Raw genomic sequence first — 21,345 nt, forward strand, 5'->3', positions numbered from 1 at the left:
ACATTACCACCTATTTAAGCAGGAATGTGTGTTGGTGCAGGTTTCCCAGAGTATGTTGAGGTGTCAGCTGTGGCTCAGTTCATAGCACCCTCGCCTTTGAATCAGAGGGTTGTGGGTTCATGTCCTACTCCCGGAAACCAAGAACTGTGATTGTACTCGAAAGAGTTGCAATCTGTGACTGTTGATAACTCGAAAGAGTTTCCCAGAGTATGTCGAGGTGTCAGCTGTGGCTCAGTTCATAGCACTCTCGCCTTTGAATCAGAGGGTTGTGGGTTTATGTCCCACTCCTGGAAAACCAAGAACTGTGATTGTACTCGAAAGAAGTTGCAATCTGTGACTGTTGGTAACTCGAAAGAGTTTCCCAGAGTATGTCGAGGTGTCAGCTGTGGCTCAGTTCATAGCACCCTCGCCTTTGAATCAGAAGGTTGTGGGTTCATGTCCCACTCCCGGAAACCAAGAACTGTGATTGTACTCGAACGAGTTGCAATCTGTGACTGTTGATAACTCGAAAGAGTTTCCCAGAGTATGCTGAATTTTATATTTGGATGGAGTCAGTTATGTATACTGTTGTTTCTTTTGGAATTATATCACCTGTGTATGCTGAACTTGCTGTTATAATACCACCAATGATGCTGGGGTTTCTGCTGATGCAATATTACCTGTGTATGGTGGAATTTCTGTTGGGATAGTATTCCTGCTGTTTACTGAAGGTTCTGTTTGGACTAAAGTAGCATGTGATTATGTTCCTGGGGTAGTAACAGAGGCCTGGATGAATGATCCAGAGACATTAATTCAAATCCCACCATGGCAGCTGGACAATTTAATCCATGAATAAATAAGGCTGAAATGAATTCATTGGTCTTGGTGACCATGAAACTGCCAGACTGCTGTAATAACCTGTTTGCTGCATTAATATCCTTTAGGGAAGGAAATCTGCTGTCTTTATCCGGCCTGGCCTACATGCGACTCCGGATTCACAGTGAAATGATTGACTCTTAACTGTCCTCTGAAATGGCTGAACATGATTTAAGGAACTGGCTGAGACCACTGGCTGCAGCAAAGGCTATGGGCCTGACAACACCCTGGTTGTAGTGCTGAAGACATGTGCTCCAGAACTAACTGTGCCTCTAGCCAAGCTGCTCCAGTACAGCTACAACAATGGTACTTGACAATGTGGAAAATTTCCCAAGATGTCCTTTCCACAAAAAGCAGGACAACTCCAATCTGGCCAACTACCAGCCCATCAGTCTACTCTTAGTCATCAGCAAAGTGATGGAAGGTGTCATTGACTATGTTATCAAACACCACTTACAATAACTTGTTCACTGTCAGGGGCACTCGGCTCCTCACCTCATTACAGCCTTGGTCCAAACATGGAAAGAAGAGCTGAATTCTAGAGATGAGGTGAGCGTGACTGTCCTTGATGTTAAGCATTTGACCGAGTGTAGCATTAGGGAGCCGTAGTAAAATTGAAGTCAGTGGGAATCAGTGGGAAACCTCTCCTCTAGTTGGAGTCATACTGAGCACAAAGGAAGATGCCTATGGTTATTGGAGGCCAGTCATCAATGCAGGAGTTCCTCAGAGTAGTGTCCTCGGCCCAACCATCTTCAGCTGCTTCATCAATGACCTTCCTTCCATCATAAGGTCAGAATTGGAGATGTTTGTTGATGATTGGACAATGTTCAGCAACATTCACACCTCCTCAAATTCTGAAGCAGTCTGCACCCACATGCAGGAAGACCTGGACAACGTTCAACCTTAGGCTGATAAGAAGGTAGTAACATTTGCGCCACACAAGTGCCAGAGAATGACCATTTCCAACAAGAGAGAATCTAACCACCTCCTCTTGACATTCAATTAGATTACCATCACTGAAAACCCTGTCATCAATATCCTTGGGGTCGCCATTGACCAGAAACCTAATTGGAAGAGCCACATAAATACTGAGACTCCAAGAGCAGGTCAGATTCTGGGTATTCTGCAGCAGTAACTCACCTTCTATTTCCTAAAAGCTTTAGGAAGGATGTGAGAGTCCATCAGAGGGTGCAGAGGAGGTTTACCAGAATGGTTCCAGGGATGGTGGATTTTAGCTACAACTTTAGGTTGGAGCATTTAGGATTGTTCTCTTCGGAGCAAAGGAGATTGCGGGGAGATTTGATAGAGATGTATAAGATTAAGACAGGCTTAGATAAGGTAGACAAGGAAAAGCTGCTCCTGTTAACTAATCCTACGAGGCCTGGGAACATAGATCGAAGATTTTGGCTAAATTATGCAGCGGGGATGCGAGGAAGAATTTTTATATGCAGTGAGTGGTAATGAGCTGGAACATGCTGCCTACAAGGTTGGTGGAAGTGGAAACGACCAGTGATTTCAAAAGGAAATTGGATGGGCACTTGAGGGAAATACATGTTTAGGGCAATGGGAATAGAGAGTGGACTGATTGGATTGCTGTACAGAGAGCTGGCACGACTTTGATAGGCCAAATCACCTACTTCTGTGCCGCTATATGACTCTTAAGTCAGGCATGTATTGGAATTCTCCCGACTTGCATGTATGAATGCGGCTCCAACAACACTCAAGAATCTCACTATCCAGGACAAAGCAGCATGATCAGCACTCCATCCACCATTTTAAATATCTAGTTCCCCCACCACTCGGGCAGGTCGCCACAGCTTCATCTACAGAATTGACTGAACCAGTGACCTTTACCGCCTAGAAGAGAAAGGGCAGTACGTGCATGGGAACAGATTCCCCATTAAGTCTCACACCATCCTGACTTGAAACTATTGTGCCATTCCTTCCATTCTGTGCTGTAATCATTTTATGATTCGCTGAATCTTTCGCAGTTGTTCGGACAAAATCATAGACTTCCCTGCCTGACAACAGTGTGAGTGTATCTATGTCACATGGATTGCAGTGATTCAAGAAGGCGAATCAACACCCCCTTCTCAAGGGCAATTAGGGATGGGCAATAAATGCTGCCTGCATTCTTTGAAAGAATAAAAGATGCACCCTCTGTCTATGGTGGGGTTTCTGTAGGGATACCAACCTCTGCCTATGGTTGGGTTTCTGTAGAGATACTATCCCTGTGTTTGTTGGGGTTTCTGTAGAAATACTATTGCTGTCTATTGCAGGGTTGCTATAGGGATACTAACCCTGTTGTTGTCATGTGGCAGGTGATGTGCGCCAGGCAGACCAAATCCACAAGTGAAACATGGCCACGCTTTCACAACAGTTTTGCAATTTGAATTTATTATAAGAAGATTTGTGCACTGAATTCAGAAGTAATGAGTTAACCAACACCTTTAGTGTTTTTAAAAATTAAATTTGAAAATTTATTAACAAAAGAATGAGTTTAAACATACATAAGATTACAGTTACTTGATGTAACAAATCCCAAAAATTCTATTTAACCTGACTATGAACTACACACCCTCCTTCAAGGCAACAGTCCAAAATAGATTTTAAATTTAAATAGGCAATCCAGCAAGGTTACCAAGACACCCACTCAAAAGTGGAATTCCAAAAGCCTTTAACACAATTTTAGTTACTGGGGCAGCACTTCTTCAGAGTGGCTAGGGCTTCTTCCAAGTCTGTGTCACATGGTATACCTTTCAAAATTTTACACGGCCACAACCACATAGCCTTCCATCCTTCTTTATATATGTTTCTCGCTTTTTAATGTGTAAGATCCCATTGTTCTACTTGTCTATGGAAATTTACTTTTCCCATAATATAACAATCTTTCATGTCATCCTTATGGTGTTTTCCTTTTGGGAAAAATAAACGTAATAACCTTGCCCTATTTATCTTGTTAGTTGTAAGCACCCTACCATCCCTTTGAAAATCAAACAATCCCCCACTTATCTTATAATGCAAATTTCATTCACACCTTATCTACTGACTCTAATATTCTAGCTCACTCATTAACATTTCAAATACCCTTTTTATACCTAACACATTTGATGATTTCCACCTTGCAGTTTATCTGACTCTAATTCAATTAAATCAGCCACCCACATAAGGGCTATCTGTACCTTGCTCGTCCTGCGTTCTACCCTTAATTAGCACATTCCTTTAGATAATATCGCCACCTTCAACACCTCTTTGTCGTTTTGTCTGTGACATCTTTTGGCAATCTCCACCTATCACTGGCCCTCTATCCAGCTCTTCTTGTCCCACCCCCCCCACCCTTAAACCAGCTTATATTTCACCCCCTTTCTAGTTTTCCTTAGTTCTGTTGAAGAGTCATGCGGACTCAAAACGTTAACTGTGCTCCTCTCCACAGATGCTGCCAGACCTGCTGAGTTTTTCCAGGTATTTTTTGTTTTTGTTTTGGATTTCCAGCATCCGCAGTTTTTTGCTTTTATCTTAGTGTTTAATTGACTGCCACTTCTCTTCAAGGAATGCCTACCTTGAAGAAGCTTTGCTCTTCTCTCTGTCAGGATTTTCGTATCTCTCTTTTGCCTTGTTCACCTTCATTGCTTTCCACTTCTCTCCTGGTGTTTGACAAGGTGTTTACTAAAACCCGCTTTCACAGCCATATTTCCTTCCTCAGTGACTGTCTCCGTCTCTGACTTACCCCACGTGGAATTCAACTGAAGTTCCATCCCTCATGTTTCGAACCCGCCCAGGATTACAGGTATCTCCAGGACATACAACGCTCCTCGGACTGCTGTTCTCGTCGCATTCTGAGATCCACACTCAGTGCCATGCGCCGCCATATGAACACACTCGACCTCTCCCTCCAGCAGCACCGCCGCACCCTTTTTCAAAGCTGTGCGTGCCCCCAGTTTCATTTTATTCTTCGTCTCATCTGACGCCTCAACAAGAAACTTTGTCTCTTTCTTTCAGGTGCAAAGGAACGTAAGGTCCAACAACTCATCAACACCAACCATCCAGGACCCTCTACCCCTGCCTGTCCCTGTGTCCCCATCCCGTCTTCCAATCCCAGCCCCGGCCTTGTATTCACCATACCCCCTGACCTTCCCCTCTCCGACGCTGAACGTTCAGTGCTCAGCAAAGGACTTAGTTTCATACCCTTACGCCCTCATCTCAATGAATTTCGGGCTCGGCACGATGCTGAACTCTTCTTCCGCCGCCTTCGTCTCCATGCTCACTTCTTTGGGCAGGAGACCTCTCCCCGTTCAACGGATCCTTTTACCCACCTCCAATATTCTCCCTCCACCTGGACCCCTCCCTCGGGATTCTTACCTTCTCTCGATCTTTTCATTGAGAACTGTCGGCGTGACATTAATCATCTCAATTTCTCTGCTCCTCTCATCCATTCTAACCTGTCTTTCTCTGAACTTGCTGCACTCCGTTCTCTCAGGTCCAACCCTGACATTGTCATCAAACCCGCTGACAAGGGTGGTGCTGTTGTTGTCTGGCGCACTGACCTCTACTTCGCAGAGGCTGAGTGTCAGCTCGCAGACACTTCCTCCTACCTCTCCCTGGACCATGACCCCACCACTGAACATCAAGCCATTGTTTCCAGGACTGTTGCTGACCTCATCTCGTCTGGAGATCTTCCTTCCACAGCTTCCAACCTGATAGTCTCCCAACCTCGGACGGCCCGCTTCTACCTCCTACCCAAAATCCACAAACAGGACTGTCCCGGCAGGCCGATCATGTCAGCCTGTTCCTACCCCACGGAACACGGAACTTGCTATCTTGACTCCATTCTCTCTCCCCTTGTCCAGTTCCTTCCCACCTACATCCGTGATTCCTCTGACACCCTACATCATATCAACAATTTCCAGTTCCCTGGCTCCAACCGCCTCCTCTTCACCATGGACGTCCAATCCCTCTACACCTCCATCCCCCACCAGGATGGTCTGATGGCTCTCCGCTTCTTCCTCGAACAGAGGCCCGAACAATCCCCATCCACCACTACTCTCCTCCATCTGGCTGAACTTGTTCTCACACTGAGCAATTTCTCCTTAAACTCCTCTCACTTCCTCCAAATAAAAGGTGTGGCTATGGGTACCCACATGGGCCCAAACTATGCCTGTCTCTTTATGGGGTGTGTGGAACATTCCTTGTTCCAGTCCTACTCCGGCCCCCTCCCACAACTCTTTCTCCGGTACATCGATGATTACTTCGGTGCTGCTTCATGCTCTCGTCTGGACCTGGAAAAATTTATTAATTTTGCTTCCAATTTCCACCCCTCCATCATTTTCACATGGTCCATCTCTGACACTTCCCTTCCCTTCCTTGACCTCTCTGTCTCAATTTCTGATGATAGACTGTCCACCAATATCCATTACAAGCCTACTGACTCCCACAGCTACCTCGACTACAGCTCCTCACACCCCGCTTCCTGTAAGGACTCCATCCCATTCTCTCAGTTCTTTTGCCTCCGTCACATCTGTTCTGATGATACCACTTTCAAAAAGAGTTCCTCTGACATGTCCTCCTTCTTCCTTAACCGAGGTTTTCCACCCACGGTGGTTGACAGGGCCCTGAACTGTGTGCGGCCTATCTCCCGCGCATCCGCCCTCACACCTTCCTCTCCCTCCCAGAACCATGAGAGGGTCCCCCTTGTCCTCACTTATCACCCTACCAGCCTCCGCATTCAAAGGATCATCCTCCGCCATTTCCGCCAACTCCAGCATGATGCCACCACCAAACACATCTTCCCTTCACCCCCCCCGGCGGCATTCCGTAGGGATCGTTCCCTCCGTGACACCCTGGTCCACTCCTCCATCACCCCCTACACCTCAACCCTCTCCCACGGCACCTTCCCATGCAACCGCAGAAGATGCAACACCTGCCCCTTTACTTCCCCTCTCCTCACCGTCCAAGGGCCCAAACACTCCTTTCGAGTGAAGCAGCATTTCACTTGCACTTCCCTCAACTTAGTCTACTGCATTCGTTGCTCCCAATGCGGTTTCCTCTACATTGGAGAGACCAAACGCAGACCGGGTGACCGCTTTGCAGAACACCTTCGGTCTGTCCGCAAGCATTACCCAGACCTCCCTGTCGCTTGCCATTACAACACTCCACCCCGCTTTCATGCCCACATGTCCGTCCTTGGCTTGCTGCATTGTTGCAGTGAAACTCAACGCAAACTGGAGGAACAGCACCTCATCTTCCGACTAGGCACTTTACAGCCTTCCGGACTGAATATTGAGTTCAACAATATTAGATCATGAACTCTCTCCTCCATCCCCACCCCCTTACGATTTTCCCCCATCTTTTTGTTTTTTCCAATAATTTGTATAGATTTTTCTTTTCCCACCTATTTCCATTATTTTTAAATGTGTTTCCATCCATTGTTTTATCTCTACCTTTTAGCCTTTTTCGATTCCTTCATCCCACCCCACTAGGGCTATCTGTACCTTGCTCGTCCTGCTTTCTACCCTTAAATAGCACATTCCTTTAGATAATATCACCACCTTCAACACCTCTTTGTCCTTTCGTCTGTGACATCTTTTGGTTATCTCCACCTATCACTGGCCCTCTATCCAGCTCTTGTTGTTCCACCTCCCCCCCCCCACCCCTTAAACCAGCTTATATTTCACACCTTTTCTATTTTTCCTTAGTTCTGTTGAAGAGTCATGCGGACTCAAAACGTTAACTGTGCTCCTCTCCACAGATGCTACCAGACCTGCTGAGTTTTTCCAGATATTTTTGTATGTGTTCTGGATTTCCAGCATCCGCAGTTTTTTGCTTTTACCCACATACGCCTACCTTACAATATCCCACAATACTATTATGAAAAGTATGATAGTTTCATGACACCTCCATCCTCATGGAAAAAATGAAGTCATAATTTTAAAAGACAGTTCATTTTCTCAAGCCAGCTTACACTACTTATACACAAACTATTATGTTACCAGGTGCATGCATTAACATAACAATATATCCAAATCCTTCGTATCAACAGAGGTCATTTTAGCCCAATGTCCAGATTTTAAATGTCCAATTTTGTTTTGAGTTTTAAACTCTCGACGATGCATCTACAATTAGATTTTCTTGTCCAGCCACATAAATTAAATCGTTGCAGTAATAAACTCCATCTGAACACTTAGGTCTCAAAATTTGTCCAGAAATTTTAACGGATTATGGTCTGTATAAACAATTATCTCTGACGAATAGTCTGCAACATAAACCTTAAAATGCTGTAATGCTAACATCAGACCTAGAGTCCCCTTTCCAATGGTTGAATATCTCCTCTGATGTGCATCCAGCTTTCACGAAAAATATCCTATCAGCTTCTGAATTCCAGTTTCTTCATCTTGTAACAATACAGCACCAGTACCTACATCACTTGCATCAATCGCCAACTTAAACTGTTTGACATAATTAGGTGTTGCCAAAACTGGTGTCATAGTCAATACAGTTTTCAAACTGTCAAATATCTTCTGACACTCCAGTGTCCATTGAAACTTCTTGTTCTTTTTTAGTAGTTCAGTCAATGGAGCAACCACACTGCTAAAATTTGATACAAACTTCAGGTAAAATCCACTCATTGCCCAGAAATCTCAAAACTTCTTGTTTTGTTGTAGGCACTGGGAAATTCACAATGGCTTTTACTTTCACATCCCTCTGAGCCACCTTACCATGTTCAATGTTATGGCCTAGATATGTAACTTGCAATTTTGCAAATTCACTCTTAGCCAAGTTAGCCACCAGATTAGCTTCTTGCAGTCGATCAAACAGTTCTTTGTAAACGCTCCTCCAACGTTTGACTGAAAACTAACCAATCATCGATATAAACAGCACAATTGTTCAGTCCTGCAATTACTTTGTTTGTCAGTCTTTAAAATGTTGCTGGTGCATTCTTCATACCAAATGACATAACCTATAGTTCATCTTGTTTCATAAAAGCTGATATCTCTTTTGCTCTCTCTGATAACAGTACTTGTCAATGTCCTCTCAGCAAGTTGATCTTTGTAATAAACTTTGATGTCCCACTTTCTCAAAACAATCTTCCAACCATGGAATATGATTTGAATCCACTTTTGTCACTGCATTTACTTTTCGATAATCCACAAACGGTCTTTGTGTTCCATCCAGTTTCGGTACCACTACAATAGGCGAACTCCAGTTACTGCAACCATACTCAATGATGTAATTTTGAAGCATGAATTTGATTTCTTTCTGTACTTGCGATAATTTTACTGGATTTGGTCTATAAGGATGTTGCCTTATTGATACTAAATCACCGACACCTCCATCATGTGTAGCTAAATTTGTCCTCCCCAGCTTATTCCCACAAATAGCTTTGTGTGACTGCAATAGCTTCTCCAAATCACTTTTTGACATTTGTCTGGAAGGTAACTCAGTATTACATTTAGCTTTTTAAGTTCCCCTGTCATTAGCCAATTTGATTAGAGGAATATCAATTTCTTTCTCTTTATCTACCATCACTAATACCTCCTTTTGGTTATCTTCCCTGTCAAAGTACCTTTTAAGCATATTTACATGACACGCTTTCTGCTTCTTTCTTCTATCTGGAGTATTTATTAAATAATTTACTTCACTTGGTTTCTCCTCAATCCTGTAAGGCCCACTAAACCTTGCCTTCAGTGGTTCCCCCAACACTGGTAACAAAACTAACACTTTTTCCCGAGCAACAAAATTATGAGCTCTGGCCCTCTTATCTGTCTTTGCGTTCATCACCTGCTGTGATATCTTTAAATGTTCTTTAGCTAACCCACATGCCCTGTTCAATCTTTCTCTGGAGTTTGTCACATAATCCAAGAGAATAGTTTCCGAATTCTGATCCACTAATTTCTCCTGAATCAATTTAAGTGGTCCCCTTACCTCATGACCATAGTCTAATTCAAAAGGACTAAATCCTGTGGATTCATGAGGAGCATCCCTAATAGCAAATAGCAAGAATGGAATTCCCTGACCCCAATTCTGTGGATAGTCTTGGCTATAAGCCCTCATCAGTGTTTTCAAAGTTTGATGCCATCTCTCTAAAGCACCTTATGGTTCAGGATGATAAGCTGATGACTTAAACTGCTTTATGCCCAGGCTGCTCATTACTTCATTAAACAGCTGTGACATGAAATTTGAACCCTGATTCGATTGTATTTCTTTCACTGGCCATATTTTGTAAAACATTTAGTCAACTCTTCCATAATTCTCTTTGCTGGAATATTTTGTAAAGGCATCACTTCTGGAAACTTTGTAGACATATCCATAATTGTCAGCATGTACTGATATCCACTTTTAGTCTTAAGGAGGGGCCCTACACAATCAGTCAGGACCCTGGTAAAAGGTTTCTCAAATGCTTGAATCAGAATTAAAGGTGCCTGTTTAATTACTGCTTGAGGTTTCTCTGTCACCCGACATGTGTGACATGTTCTACAGAATTTAGCTGCATTTTTATGCAATCCAGGCCGATAAAAATGTTTTTGTATCTTTGCCTATGTTTTCCCAATTCCTAAATGTTCCCCTATTGGAATGTCATGAGCTACTCTCAATATCTCATTTCTGTATCCAGATGGTGTAACAATTTGATGTCCTACCTTCTATTTCTTATCGGCTGAAACATGTGTCGGCCACAACTTCCTCATTAACACATTACCCTTAAGGTAATAACGTTCTGCCTCTGCTTCCGAATAAGCTATCTGATATAACTTCTTTATTTGTGAATCCTTCTGCTGTAACTCTACCAATTTAATGGAACTAAATACTTCCACTGCATTCTCTTCAACCTTCTCTTCCTGTACAATCTTTTCAAAAACAGACCCAGCTAATTAAATATCAACATCCTTTCCCTGCCTTTTAAATTCCTCCTCTTCCTGTTTCAACCTATGAGTTTGTGATCTTGTTACTACACAACCTGGAAACATTCCAGGATGTTCTTCCTGCAATACCTCTGTTGAATGCACCTCCACAGACTGCTCGACTACAGTAAGCATCACCAACATCTGTGACCCAGCTGTATCATTGCCCATTGCAGGGATTTAATTTATTTTAGGCAATCTTTCCGCTACTGCAACAATCACCTCAACTGTTTTCAACTTGCCTTTTAAATTTACCTTCAACAATGGAATAGGTTGAGCATCTCCATGAATTTGACTTATTACCACTCTCTCCCTCTGGACAACAAATAGCACTACCCCATAACATTAAGGATTGACTAGCCCCTTTATCCCTTAAAATGTTAACATCCTTGCCTGCTCCATCCTGTACACATGGAAAGACTTTCCCTTCACATACAAAATCTTTAAACGTTTCTGTAACCTGCCCATCAGCATTCCCTTGGCTAAGTCGTGAACACATTCCCCCTTCTTTACCTTTCACCGATTCTTCCTGCTTCATCTGTACATAAACCACTGGTTTTTCCTGATTCTGGATCTCAGAACCCACAGTGCTCTTATTTCCAGAACTTTTCTGTGTTCCAATTACTGAAATGGGTTTTCCCTGTAACCTCCAACACATTGGGCAGAATTTTGCCCTTGGTGGGTGGGCGGGCCCCACTGGCTTGGCAGTGGCCAGACAGCCGAACTCTGCCGCTGAAACGGGGCCCGCCGCCATTTTGAGTGGGTGGGCCAACTAAGGCCCGCCCAGCGGCCTGCTGACAGGAAGCGCTATGTGCTTCCTGTGCGCAGGGGAAGGGATTCCCCAACTGTCAAAGTGCGCTCTTTCGCGCATGTGCACAAAAGAGCGCACTGCTCCCTGAGACCAAGTGCTGTCTCAGGAAGATTACTGACAGGTTAAAAAAAACTCCAAAAGTAGAAAAGTATTAAAATTATTAACATTTCCCCCTCATGTGACAATGTCACACGAAATGGGACATGTTAATAAGAAACATAAACTTTATGAAACTTTTTAAAAGTGGACATGAAACCTCATCCCGCCAGTGGATGAAGTTTCATGTATAATCAGGAGCCCGCTGAGGCTCCTGGCCTGCCCGCCAACCTTAAGGTTGGACGGGCAGGGTCTTTAACAATCTTAATTAGCCTGTCAATGGCCTTAATTGGCCATTGACAGGTCGGCGGGTGGACAGCTGATTTCACTGTCCGCCCACCTTCCTGAAAATTTAAAGGGACCGGGATGACGTCAGGGGTTCCTCCCGACGTCATCCCGCGTCATTTTCTCGTCGGCGAGCGGGCCCCGCCCCCAAATCGCCGACGGGAAAATCTTGGCCATTGACTTTGTGTGTCCTGCCTTATTACAATGAAAACATCTCAGTTTTCGAGTGTCGCTTCTACCCTCAGCAGCTTCCTTTTTGGTCTGAAGAGAAACTTCCTGAAAATTTCCAACTGCTCCTTCTCTTCTTTGACTAACTATCTTCCTTTCACCTTCCCACTTCCTATCCTTCTCTGGGTGACCAAGAAATGGTTTAGATCTGTCAACTAACTCATAATCATCAGCTATCTCTGCTGCTTGCCTTGCCTTTTTAACCCTCTGTTCCTTCATATGAGTTCTCACTACCAAAGGAATTGAATCTTTAAATTCTTCCAAAAGAATTACCTCTCTAAGAGCTGCATATGCTGTCTCTACCTTTTAATGTCTGTATCCACTGGTCAAAATTACTTTGTTTTACTCTCTCAAACTTAATATAAGTCTGACCAGGCTGTTTCCTTATATCCCTAAATTTCTGCCTGTACGCCTCAGGAACTAACTTATATGCATTCAAAATAGCCTTTCTTACTGCCTCATAATCATCCACTGATACCTTTTCTGACAGCGATGCATTTACCTCATGAGCTCTACCTACCGACCTAGACTGCAAAAGCAATGTCCAGATTTCTTATTATGGCTATTTCATCTGCTTAGCTATCTTCTCAAACAAAATAAAGAATGCCTTTACATCCCTTCCCTCAGACTTCAAAGTGCCTGCACAAACTCCCCACTGGTTTTTAAATTGAAAGAAATCTACATCAGAACCTTCCTCAGCATCTGAGACCTCTTTTTTATCCTCCAGTTTTTTAAAGCTGATATCTCTTCCCCTTTCCTTTTCTCTTTTCTCCATTGCTAATTTCTCCCTCTGAAGATCAACTTTTCTCATTACAATTTCCCTTTGAAATGCTCTCTTTTTCCTGTTCCTTTGCTTTTGTCTCCAACTCAAGTGCTTTCATTTGCAACTGAATTCAAGTGACTCATTAGCTTCAGGTTTCCGTTCCAATTTCAAATGTTGTAATATTACTTCAATTATGTCTGCTTTCTTTGCCCCTACAACTGCAACTTATTCACCAATTCTATTAACTTAACCTTAGTTACTTTTTGGAAACCAATCAGTTATATCGTCTACTCCAGAAAAGCTTAGCTAGGGATAAAGCTATATCTGCAGTCTCACCACTTTAAAATCTCTCAACATCAACTCCTGAGTTCAGTGCTCTTCTCGTACTCGTAGCCTGAAGGTTCACCAACTCCAAGCCAATGAAGAAATTTTAAAAATCCAGAAAAGAGCCCCCAATTTTGTTATGATTTGCAGGTCATATGTACCAGGCAGAACCAAATCCATAAGGAAAACTTGGCCACACTATCACAATGGTTTTACAATTTGTATTTATCACAAGATTTGTGCACTGAATTCAGAAGCAATGAGTCCACTAACACCTTTAGTGCTTTTAAAAATTAAATTTAAACATTTATTAACAAAAGAACGAGTTTAAACATACATAAGATTACAGCTACTTGATATTATAACAAACCCCAAAAATTCTATTTAACCTGACTACCAACTACACACCCCCCTTCAAGGCAACAGTCCAAAATAGATTTTAAATTTAAATAGGCATTCCAGCAAGGTTACTAAGACACCCACTCGAAAGTGGAATTCCAAAGGCCTTTAACACAATTTTAGTTACTGGAGCAGCACTTCTTCAGAGTGGCTAGGGCTTCTTCCAAGTCTGTGTCACATGGTATACCTTTCAAAATTTTACACGGCCACACCCACATAGCCTTCCATCCTTCTTCATATATGTTTCTCTCTTTTTAATGTGTAAGATCCCATTGTTCTACATGTCTTTGGAAATTTACTTTTCCAATAATATAACAATCTTTCATGTCATCCTTATGGTGTTTTCCTTTTGGGAAAAATAAACGTAATAACCTTGCCCTATTTATCTTGTTAGTTGTAAACACCCTACCATCCCTTTGAAAATCAAACAATCCCCCACTTATAATGCAAATTTAACTCACCTTATCTACTGACTCTTATACTCTAGCTCACTCATTAACATTTTAAATACCCTTTTTATACCTAACACATTTGGTGATTTCCACCTTGCAGTCTATCAGACTCTAATTCAATTAAATCAGCCACCCACATAAGCCTACCTTACAATATCCCACAATTCTATTATGAAAAATATAGTTTTGTGTGTTTGGTGGGGTTTCTGTAGGGATACTGTCCCTGTGTTTGGTGGGCTTTCTGTGGGGACACTATCCTTGAGTTTGTCGGGTTTTCTGTAGGGACATTATCTCTGTGTTTGGTGGTGTTTCTGTAGGGATACTATCCCTGTGTTTGGTGGTGTTTCTGTAGGGATACTATCCCTGTCTATGGTGGGGTTTCTGTAGGGATACTATCCCTGTCCATGGTGGGGTTTCTGTGGGGATACTATCCCTGTCTATGGCGGAGTTTCTGTAGGGATACTATCCCTGTCTATGGCAGGGTTTCTGTAGGGATACTATCCCTGCCTATGGCGGGGTTTCTGTAGGGATACTATGTCAGTGTTTAGTGGACTTTCTGTCGGGATACTACCCTTGTGTTTGGTGGGCTTTCTGCAGGGATACTATCAGTACTCCAATGTTTCAATCTCCAAAGTTAAATTGCCCATTCCTTTGGAAATTGAAATTCCTCTGTGAATTGAGTCAGCATTGCATTAGTAATGAATGACATTTGATTCCCTCCAACGAGGATTTGGAAATAGGTTTCATTGCATGCTTTCAAACCATATGGTACATTTTTTTATAAAAATGACCCCAGAGTCCTGAAAGCTTTAACGCATTTATTTTGAATTATTGTATTCTAGGCTACACAAGTCCATGCTCAAGTCACTAGTACTGTGGTTCAGGCCACACTGCCAGGATCACCGGTGATGACCAGTCCTCCTCAGAAAATCCAGTTAATCTCCACAGACTCTCCTGTATCCTCCCCTCAAAGGATCCAGGTATGTGGCAGCATATTCCATGGTGCAGTGGTATTCAGATGTGTGCCATAATGTGTGAACAACAATGGCTCTCTTTCTGGGTAACTAAGTTAACAGTGTTGATGTTTGAAGAGTGAGTTCCTCGTTTGGAAATGTGTTTAACAATCAAACTGAAATGCGAATAAGTTCCATGTGATCAGTCGCCCCGTCGGCGTGATGCCCCGCTCCATCGTTATACTGAGAACTTTAATAACTGAATGTAGACTCGGATAGGAGTTGTGTAAAAGGGGGAGAGGGGCAAGGGTTCCTAGAGTGTGTTCAGGAAAATTTTCTACAGCAGTATGTGTCCAGTCCAATGACATAGGAGGCACTGCTGGACCTGGTTCCTGGGAATGAGGTGGGTCAAGTAGATCAAGTGTCAGTGCGGCGAACATTTAGGTAACAGTGATCATTGTATCTCAAGGTTTAGGTTGGTTATGGAAGAGGACAAGGAGCAATCCCGAGCCTGAATAATTAACAGGCAATAGCCCAAAACTGGAGTAAGAATAGATCTGACCCAGATAAATTGGAATCAAAGATTAGCAGGCAAAATTACAACTGAAGAATGGGCTCCCTTTCAGTAAGAGAGTTCAAGTACAGTCAAGGTTTATTCCCACGAAGAGAATAGGTAAGACTAAGAAATCCAGAGCTCCCTGGATGATGAAAGAGATAGAGATTAAGATGAAGCAGAAAAAGCTTGCTTATGACAGATGCCAGGTGGATAATACAACTGAGAACCAGTCTGAATATAAAAGGTTCAGAAGAGAAGTGAGAAAGCAAATAAGAGAAGCAAATATGGAGTATGAGAAGAGACTGGCAGCTAACATAGAAGGGAATCTAAAAGCCTTCTATAGGCATATAAATAGTTAAAGGGTGGTAAGAAGAGGAGTAGGGCCAATGAGGGACCAAAAAGGGGTTTTGCACATAGAGGCAAGCAGCATGGCTTAGGTATTAAATGAATATTTTGCTCCTGTCTTTCTTAAGGAAGATGCTGCTGTACTGGTCATGGTGACAGGGGAAGTAAATCAGACACTTGAATGTTTTAAAGTTGATAATGAGGAGCTTTGGATGGGCTGCCTGTACTTAAAAGTTGATAAGGTACCAGGACTGGATGAGATGCACCCAAGTATACTGAGGGAAGTGAGAGTGAAGGTTTCAGACTACTGAGCATAATTTTCTAATCTTCCTGAGACTCAGGCATGGTGCAAGAGGATTGGAGAATTGCAAAGGTTACATTTCTCCTTCAGAAAAGAGTGTTTGGATAAGGCCAGTAAATCAGTTTAACCTATGTGCTGGGGAAGCTTCTAGAAACGATAATTCGGGAGAAAATTAATAATCACTTGCCTGTTAATTAGGGGAAGCTTCTATAAACGATAATTCGGGAGAAAATTAATAATCACTTGCCTGTTAATTAGGGGAAGCTTCTAGAAACGATAATTCAAGAGAAAATTAATAATCACTTGCCTGTTAATTAAGGAAAGCCAGCATGGATTTGTTAAGGGAAAATTGTGTTTAATTAACTTGCTGGAGTTTTTGAGGAGGTAGCAGAGAAGGTTGATGAGGGTAATGCTGTTATATTGCGTACATGGACTTCCAAAAGGATTTTGATAAAGTGATGCAACAGATTCGTGAGCGAAATTAGAGCTCATGGAATGAAAGGGAAAGTGGCAACATGGATACGAAATTGGCTGAGTGACAGGAAACGAAGAGTGATCGGTTTTTTTTGGACTGGAGGAAGCTGTAAAGTGGAAGACCCTAGGAGTCAGTATTAGGACTCCATGCTCTTCCTGATCTATATTAATGACCTTAGTGTATAGGACAAAATTTCAAAGGTTACAGATGTTACATAACTTGCAAGTATTATGAACTGTGAAGCGGATACTGTAGAACTTCAAAAGGACACAGACAGACTGGTGGAATAGGTGGGTAAGTGGCAGATGAAATTTAACATAGAGAAGTGTGAATTGATTCATTTTGGTTGAAGAACGCAGAAAGACAATATAAAATATAGGATACAATTATAAAGGGGGTGCAGGAGCAGAGGGACCTTGGTGTATGTGTGCATAAATTATTTAAAAATGGCAAGACAGGTTAAGAGAGTGATTAATAAAACATACAAACAGATGAACAAGGAGCAGGAGTAGGCTATTCAGCCCCTTGAGCCTGCTCCACCATTTAATAAGATCATGGTTGATCTGATGGTAACCTCAAATCTGCATCCCACCTACACCTAGCGACCTATCACCCCCCTTGATGACCAAGAATCTATCCACCACTGCCTTAAAAATATTTAAAGACTCTGCTTCCACCGCCTTTTCAGGAAGAGTTCCAAAGGCTCACGACCCTTAGAGAAAAAATTTCCCGTCATCCCCGTTTTAAATGGGCAACCCTTTATTTTTTAAAGAGTTCTAGATTCTCCCATAAGAGAAAACATCTTCTCCATATTCATCCTGTGAAGACCCCTCAGGATCTTAACCAATCAAGTCTCCTCTTACTCTTCTAAACTCCGGTGGATACAAGCCTAGTCTGTCCAACCTTTCCTCATAAGACAACCCGCTCATTCCAGGTACTAGTCTGTAAACCTTCTCTGAACTGCTTCCAATGCATTTAATTCCTTCCTTAAATAATGTGACCAATATTGTACACAGTACTTCAGCTGTGGTCTCACCAGTGCCCTGTACAACTGAAACATAACCTCCCTACTTTTATATTCAATTCCCCTCACAATAAATGGTGACATTCTATTAGCTTTCCTAGTTATTGCTGGACCTGCATAGTAGCCTTTTGTGATTCATGCACTAGGACACCCAGATCCCTCTGCATCTCAGAGCTCTACAATCTCTCACCACTTAGATAATATGCTTCTCTTTTTCCTGCCAAAATGGACAATTTCACATTGTCCCACATTATATTGCCAGATCTTTGCCCACTCACTTAACCTACCTATATCTTTTTGTTGCCTCCTTGTATCCTTATATCCAAGGCTTTATTAATAGGGGCATAGAGTACAACAGCAAGGAAGTTATGTTAAACTTGTATAAAACACTGGTTCAGCCTCAACTGGAGTATTGTGCCCAGCTTTGGGCGTCATACTTTAGGAAGGATGTGAAGGCATTAGAGTGCAGAAAAGATTGATGAGAATAGTCCCAGGGATAAGGAACTTCAGTTACATAGAAAGATTGGAGAAGTTGAGACTGTTCTCCTTGGAGAAGAGAAGGTTGAGAGGAAATTTGATAGAGGTGTTCAACATCATGAGGGGTCTAGACGGAATAGATAGGGAGAAACTGTTTCCATTGGCGGAAGGATCAAGAATGTGAGGGCAAAGATTTTGGGTAATTGGCAAAAGAAGCAATGATGCTATGAAGAAAAACTTTTTCACTGGTTGGGATCTGGAATGCACTGCCCCAGAGTGTGTGGAGGCCGGATCAACTGAGGCTTTCAAAAGGGAATTGGATCATTATCTGAAAAGGAAAAATTTGCAGGGCTATGGGGAGAAGGCAGGGAGTGGCACTAGAATTTGCCAAAGCACGTACCACAGCAGCTGGTAGAATTTAAATTAATTTAATAAAATCTGGAATTGAAAGCTAGTCTCAGTAATGGTGACCATGTAACTATCATCGATTGTTGTAAAATCCCACCTGGTTCACTAGTGTCCTTTAGGGAAGGTAATCTGCCATCCTTAACCAATTCTGGCCTACATGAGACTCCAGATCCACAGCAATGTGGTTGACTCTTAACTGCCCTCTCAAATGGCCTAGCAAGCCACTCAGTTCGAGGACAATTAGGGATGGACAACAAGCCAGTGGCACCCACATCCTGTGAAAGAATAAAAATAAGTGTAGCCATCAGCAGACTTCAACCATAAGTCTGGGAACGAAGAGGAGAAAGCCTGCCTAACAAACTGAAAGCCAAAAGAGTAAAAGTTTTGTCCATTCTGCTCTATGCATGCAAGACTTGCTCTGTGTACCAGCCAAGAAGCTGAACCACTTTCACTTGAGCTGCCTTTGGAAGCTTCTGATGGTCAGATGGCAAGACAAGATACCAGACACCGAGGTGCTCGCCAAGCTGGTGTATCAAGCACCTGCACCATATTGAGACAGTCACAACTGAGTTGGACTGATAATGTAGCCAGAATGCCTGACACTCACTTACCAAAGTGAATCTTTTATGAAGAGTGAGTTTGGGATGCACTCTCATGGCAGTCAAAAGAAGCATTACAAGGACACTCTGAAGGCCACACTTAGGAGTTTTGATATCAGCATCGATTCCTGGAAGAAGTTCGCGCAGGATTGCTGCCCCTGGCGCAACGAAATAAAAAACGGTGCAGCCTCCTTTGAAAGCAAGCACATATCAGAGACAGAGAGAAAATGTAAGGCAAGGAAATCCTGAGCCAGCAACTCGCCCAAAAACTCACTTGTCAGCAGTATCCTGTCCTATTTGTAGCCGAACCTTCTGGGTATAGATCAGCCTTAGCAGTCACCTAAGTACCGAATGGAACTCTACCAAACACCTCCAGATGATAAACATGGTCATCTTCGCCTCTAGGACAAACAAGAAGAGAAGAGACTGCATCCAGTCCCCAACCATGAGAAGCCATGGAGCCAGGGTTAAAGCTAAATTGGTGGGGATGGATGGGGAAGGATATGGTAGCGAGGGTGGGGGAGGAGAACCGGGGAGGAGGGAAAGATCTAACAGGAGGGGTCCCCTAATGGGCCCAGAAGCCCGTTGAGGAGATCCCTGCTCCTTGCCCACCATCAACCTATGCAGTGATAGCTGCTGGGCTGGATGATTTGATGTGGGCCTCTCCTGCCGCTAGTTAAATCCCACAAGCAACAAATTTCCTTTAATTGGCTACTTAAGGCCCTCAATTGGCCCACAGGTAGGCAGGCCTCCTGATGCCTCCCCCTCTGCTAGTAAAACTGCAGTGGGGCAAAGGCGATGGTGGGCACCGTGGTATTTTACAGGCTGTCCCACCTGCAAACCTGCTATAAAGCCCAGCCCAAGTTACCAGACCTGCTGAGTTTCTCCAGCATTTTGTTTTTCTGCTTTCTCTAGCAGCCACGCCTTAAGTCTGCTTCCAGGTCCAATGACATCTGGGATCTTGGACTGCCATGGGCTGAAAGCATCATAGCAGCTGCCTGGGAATCTGCCACACACCTGCAAAAAGATCTTTTTTACGGTTGGACACCAGCTGCACGTCGATGGAGTGAAAACCCTTCAGTTGACAAAGACCCCTGGTTGTTTTGATGGGCCCAGATTGTCACGTGTGAGCAGTTGCTTGTGTCCTGCAATTGTGGGAAACCAGCCAGAGAGTCAGAGCTGAGTGCCCACTCATTCTGACTGACATCATCGGTGCCAAAGTTGACATAAATAAGCCACCAGTGACCCGTCTTATGCATTTGGGGGTGGGGTCAACAGGGATTTGTCTGCAGCAGAACCCTGAAAGGATCCAGAAGCAAAAATGTTATTAGAGTAATGCTTCCTCCTTTTTTAACGAGGAGGTGTTAGGAAAGCTGGACTTTACAAGATGGTTATGTATTAAATGCCTAAGGCATAACCTTAAGGTTTACTTAAGGTAAAATAAGGAATTCTGGAAGCTCCTCAGCTTGGAGGCATGCCTATGTGGACTGGTTGGCATGCGGGTGAAGTCAAACAGAAACCTATTGAAATCAAGTGCCAATTTTCACATCTTTCCACATTAATTCACAGTAAAGGGACAGCTGCTTTCTGAGACACAGGAAGAAGGACAGAGCAGCTTCTGCTGTGAAGAGCAGAAAGAACTGTTTTGTTTAACAAGCAAGCAGGATGCTTGAGAGTTGGTTTTCTGTTTGGAAGGAAGGGGACAGAACTGACGGGTCTTTTGGAGATTTAAGGAACAAGGAATCGCCTAGGTGGGACTTGCTGGTGGAAGTCAGATCTGGAAAACTCGGGCTGAGTGGAACGACTTTCATAGGACACTGGAAGTTTTGACCTAGAGTGACAGGGAGAAATGAGCCTGCTGGAGAGCTGATAGTAACTTTGGACTCTCTCTTGTAATGCTAAACATCTGCCAGGAATGCAGTGTGCAGTGAAAGGGTTATAAGACGTAGCTCAATTGCGTTAGATAATTAATGCAGAAGTACCTTTTCTTTAGTTCAATGTTTTAGTTACCTGTTAAGCAATGTATGATCTACGTTGATTTTAATTTGTTTGTTTGTTACAGTAGAAGTCTTTAAAATTAAATCTTGTCCGATTGTTATTT

At 43.1% G+C, this 21,345-nt stretch overlaps 1 protein-coding gene across 3 annotated transcripts in view; it reads left to right on the forward strand.

Moving 5' to 3' along the window:
- The window catches only part of nr2c2 (nuclear receptor subfamily 2, group C, member 2), a 258,076-nt gene that overhangs the window by 53,501 nt on the left and 183,230 nt on the right, over positions 1-21,345 (forward strand). For all 3 annotated transcript variants that reach the window (XM_078543883.1, XM_078543882.1, XM_078543881.1), the window contains one exon: positions 14,949-15,086. In XM_078543883.1, the coding sequence (XP_078400009.1) occupies positions 15,015-15,086 (72 nt within the window). In that variant the 5' untranslated portion in view covers positions 14,949-15,014. The remainder of the gene's footprint in view (positions 1-14,948; positions 15,087-21,345) is intronic.

Source organism: Cetorhinus maximus, chromosome 6 (genome assembly GCF_964194155.1).
Source record: "Cetorhinus maximus chromosome 6, sCetMax3.hap1.1, whole genome shotgun sequence".
Classification (NCBI taxonomy): domain Eukaryota; kingdom Metazoa; phylum Chordata; class Chondrichthyes; order Lamniformes; family Cetorhinidae; genus Cetorhinus; species Cetorhinus maximus.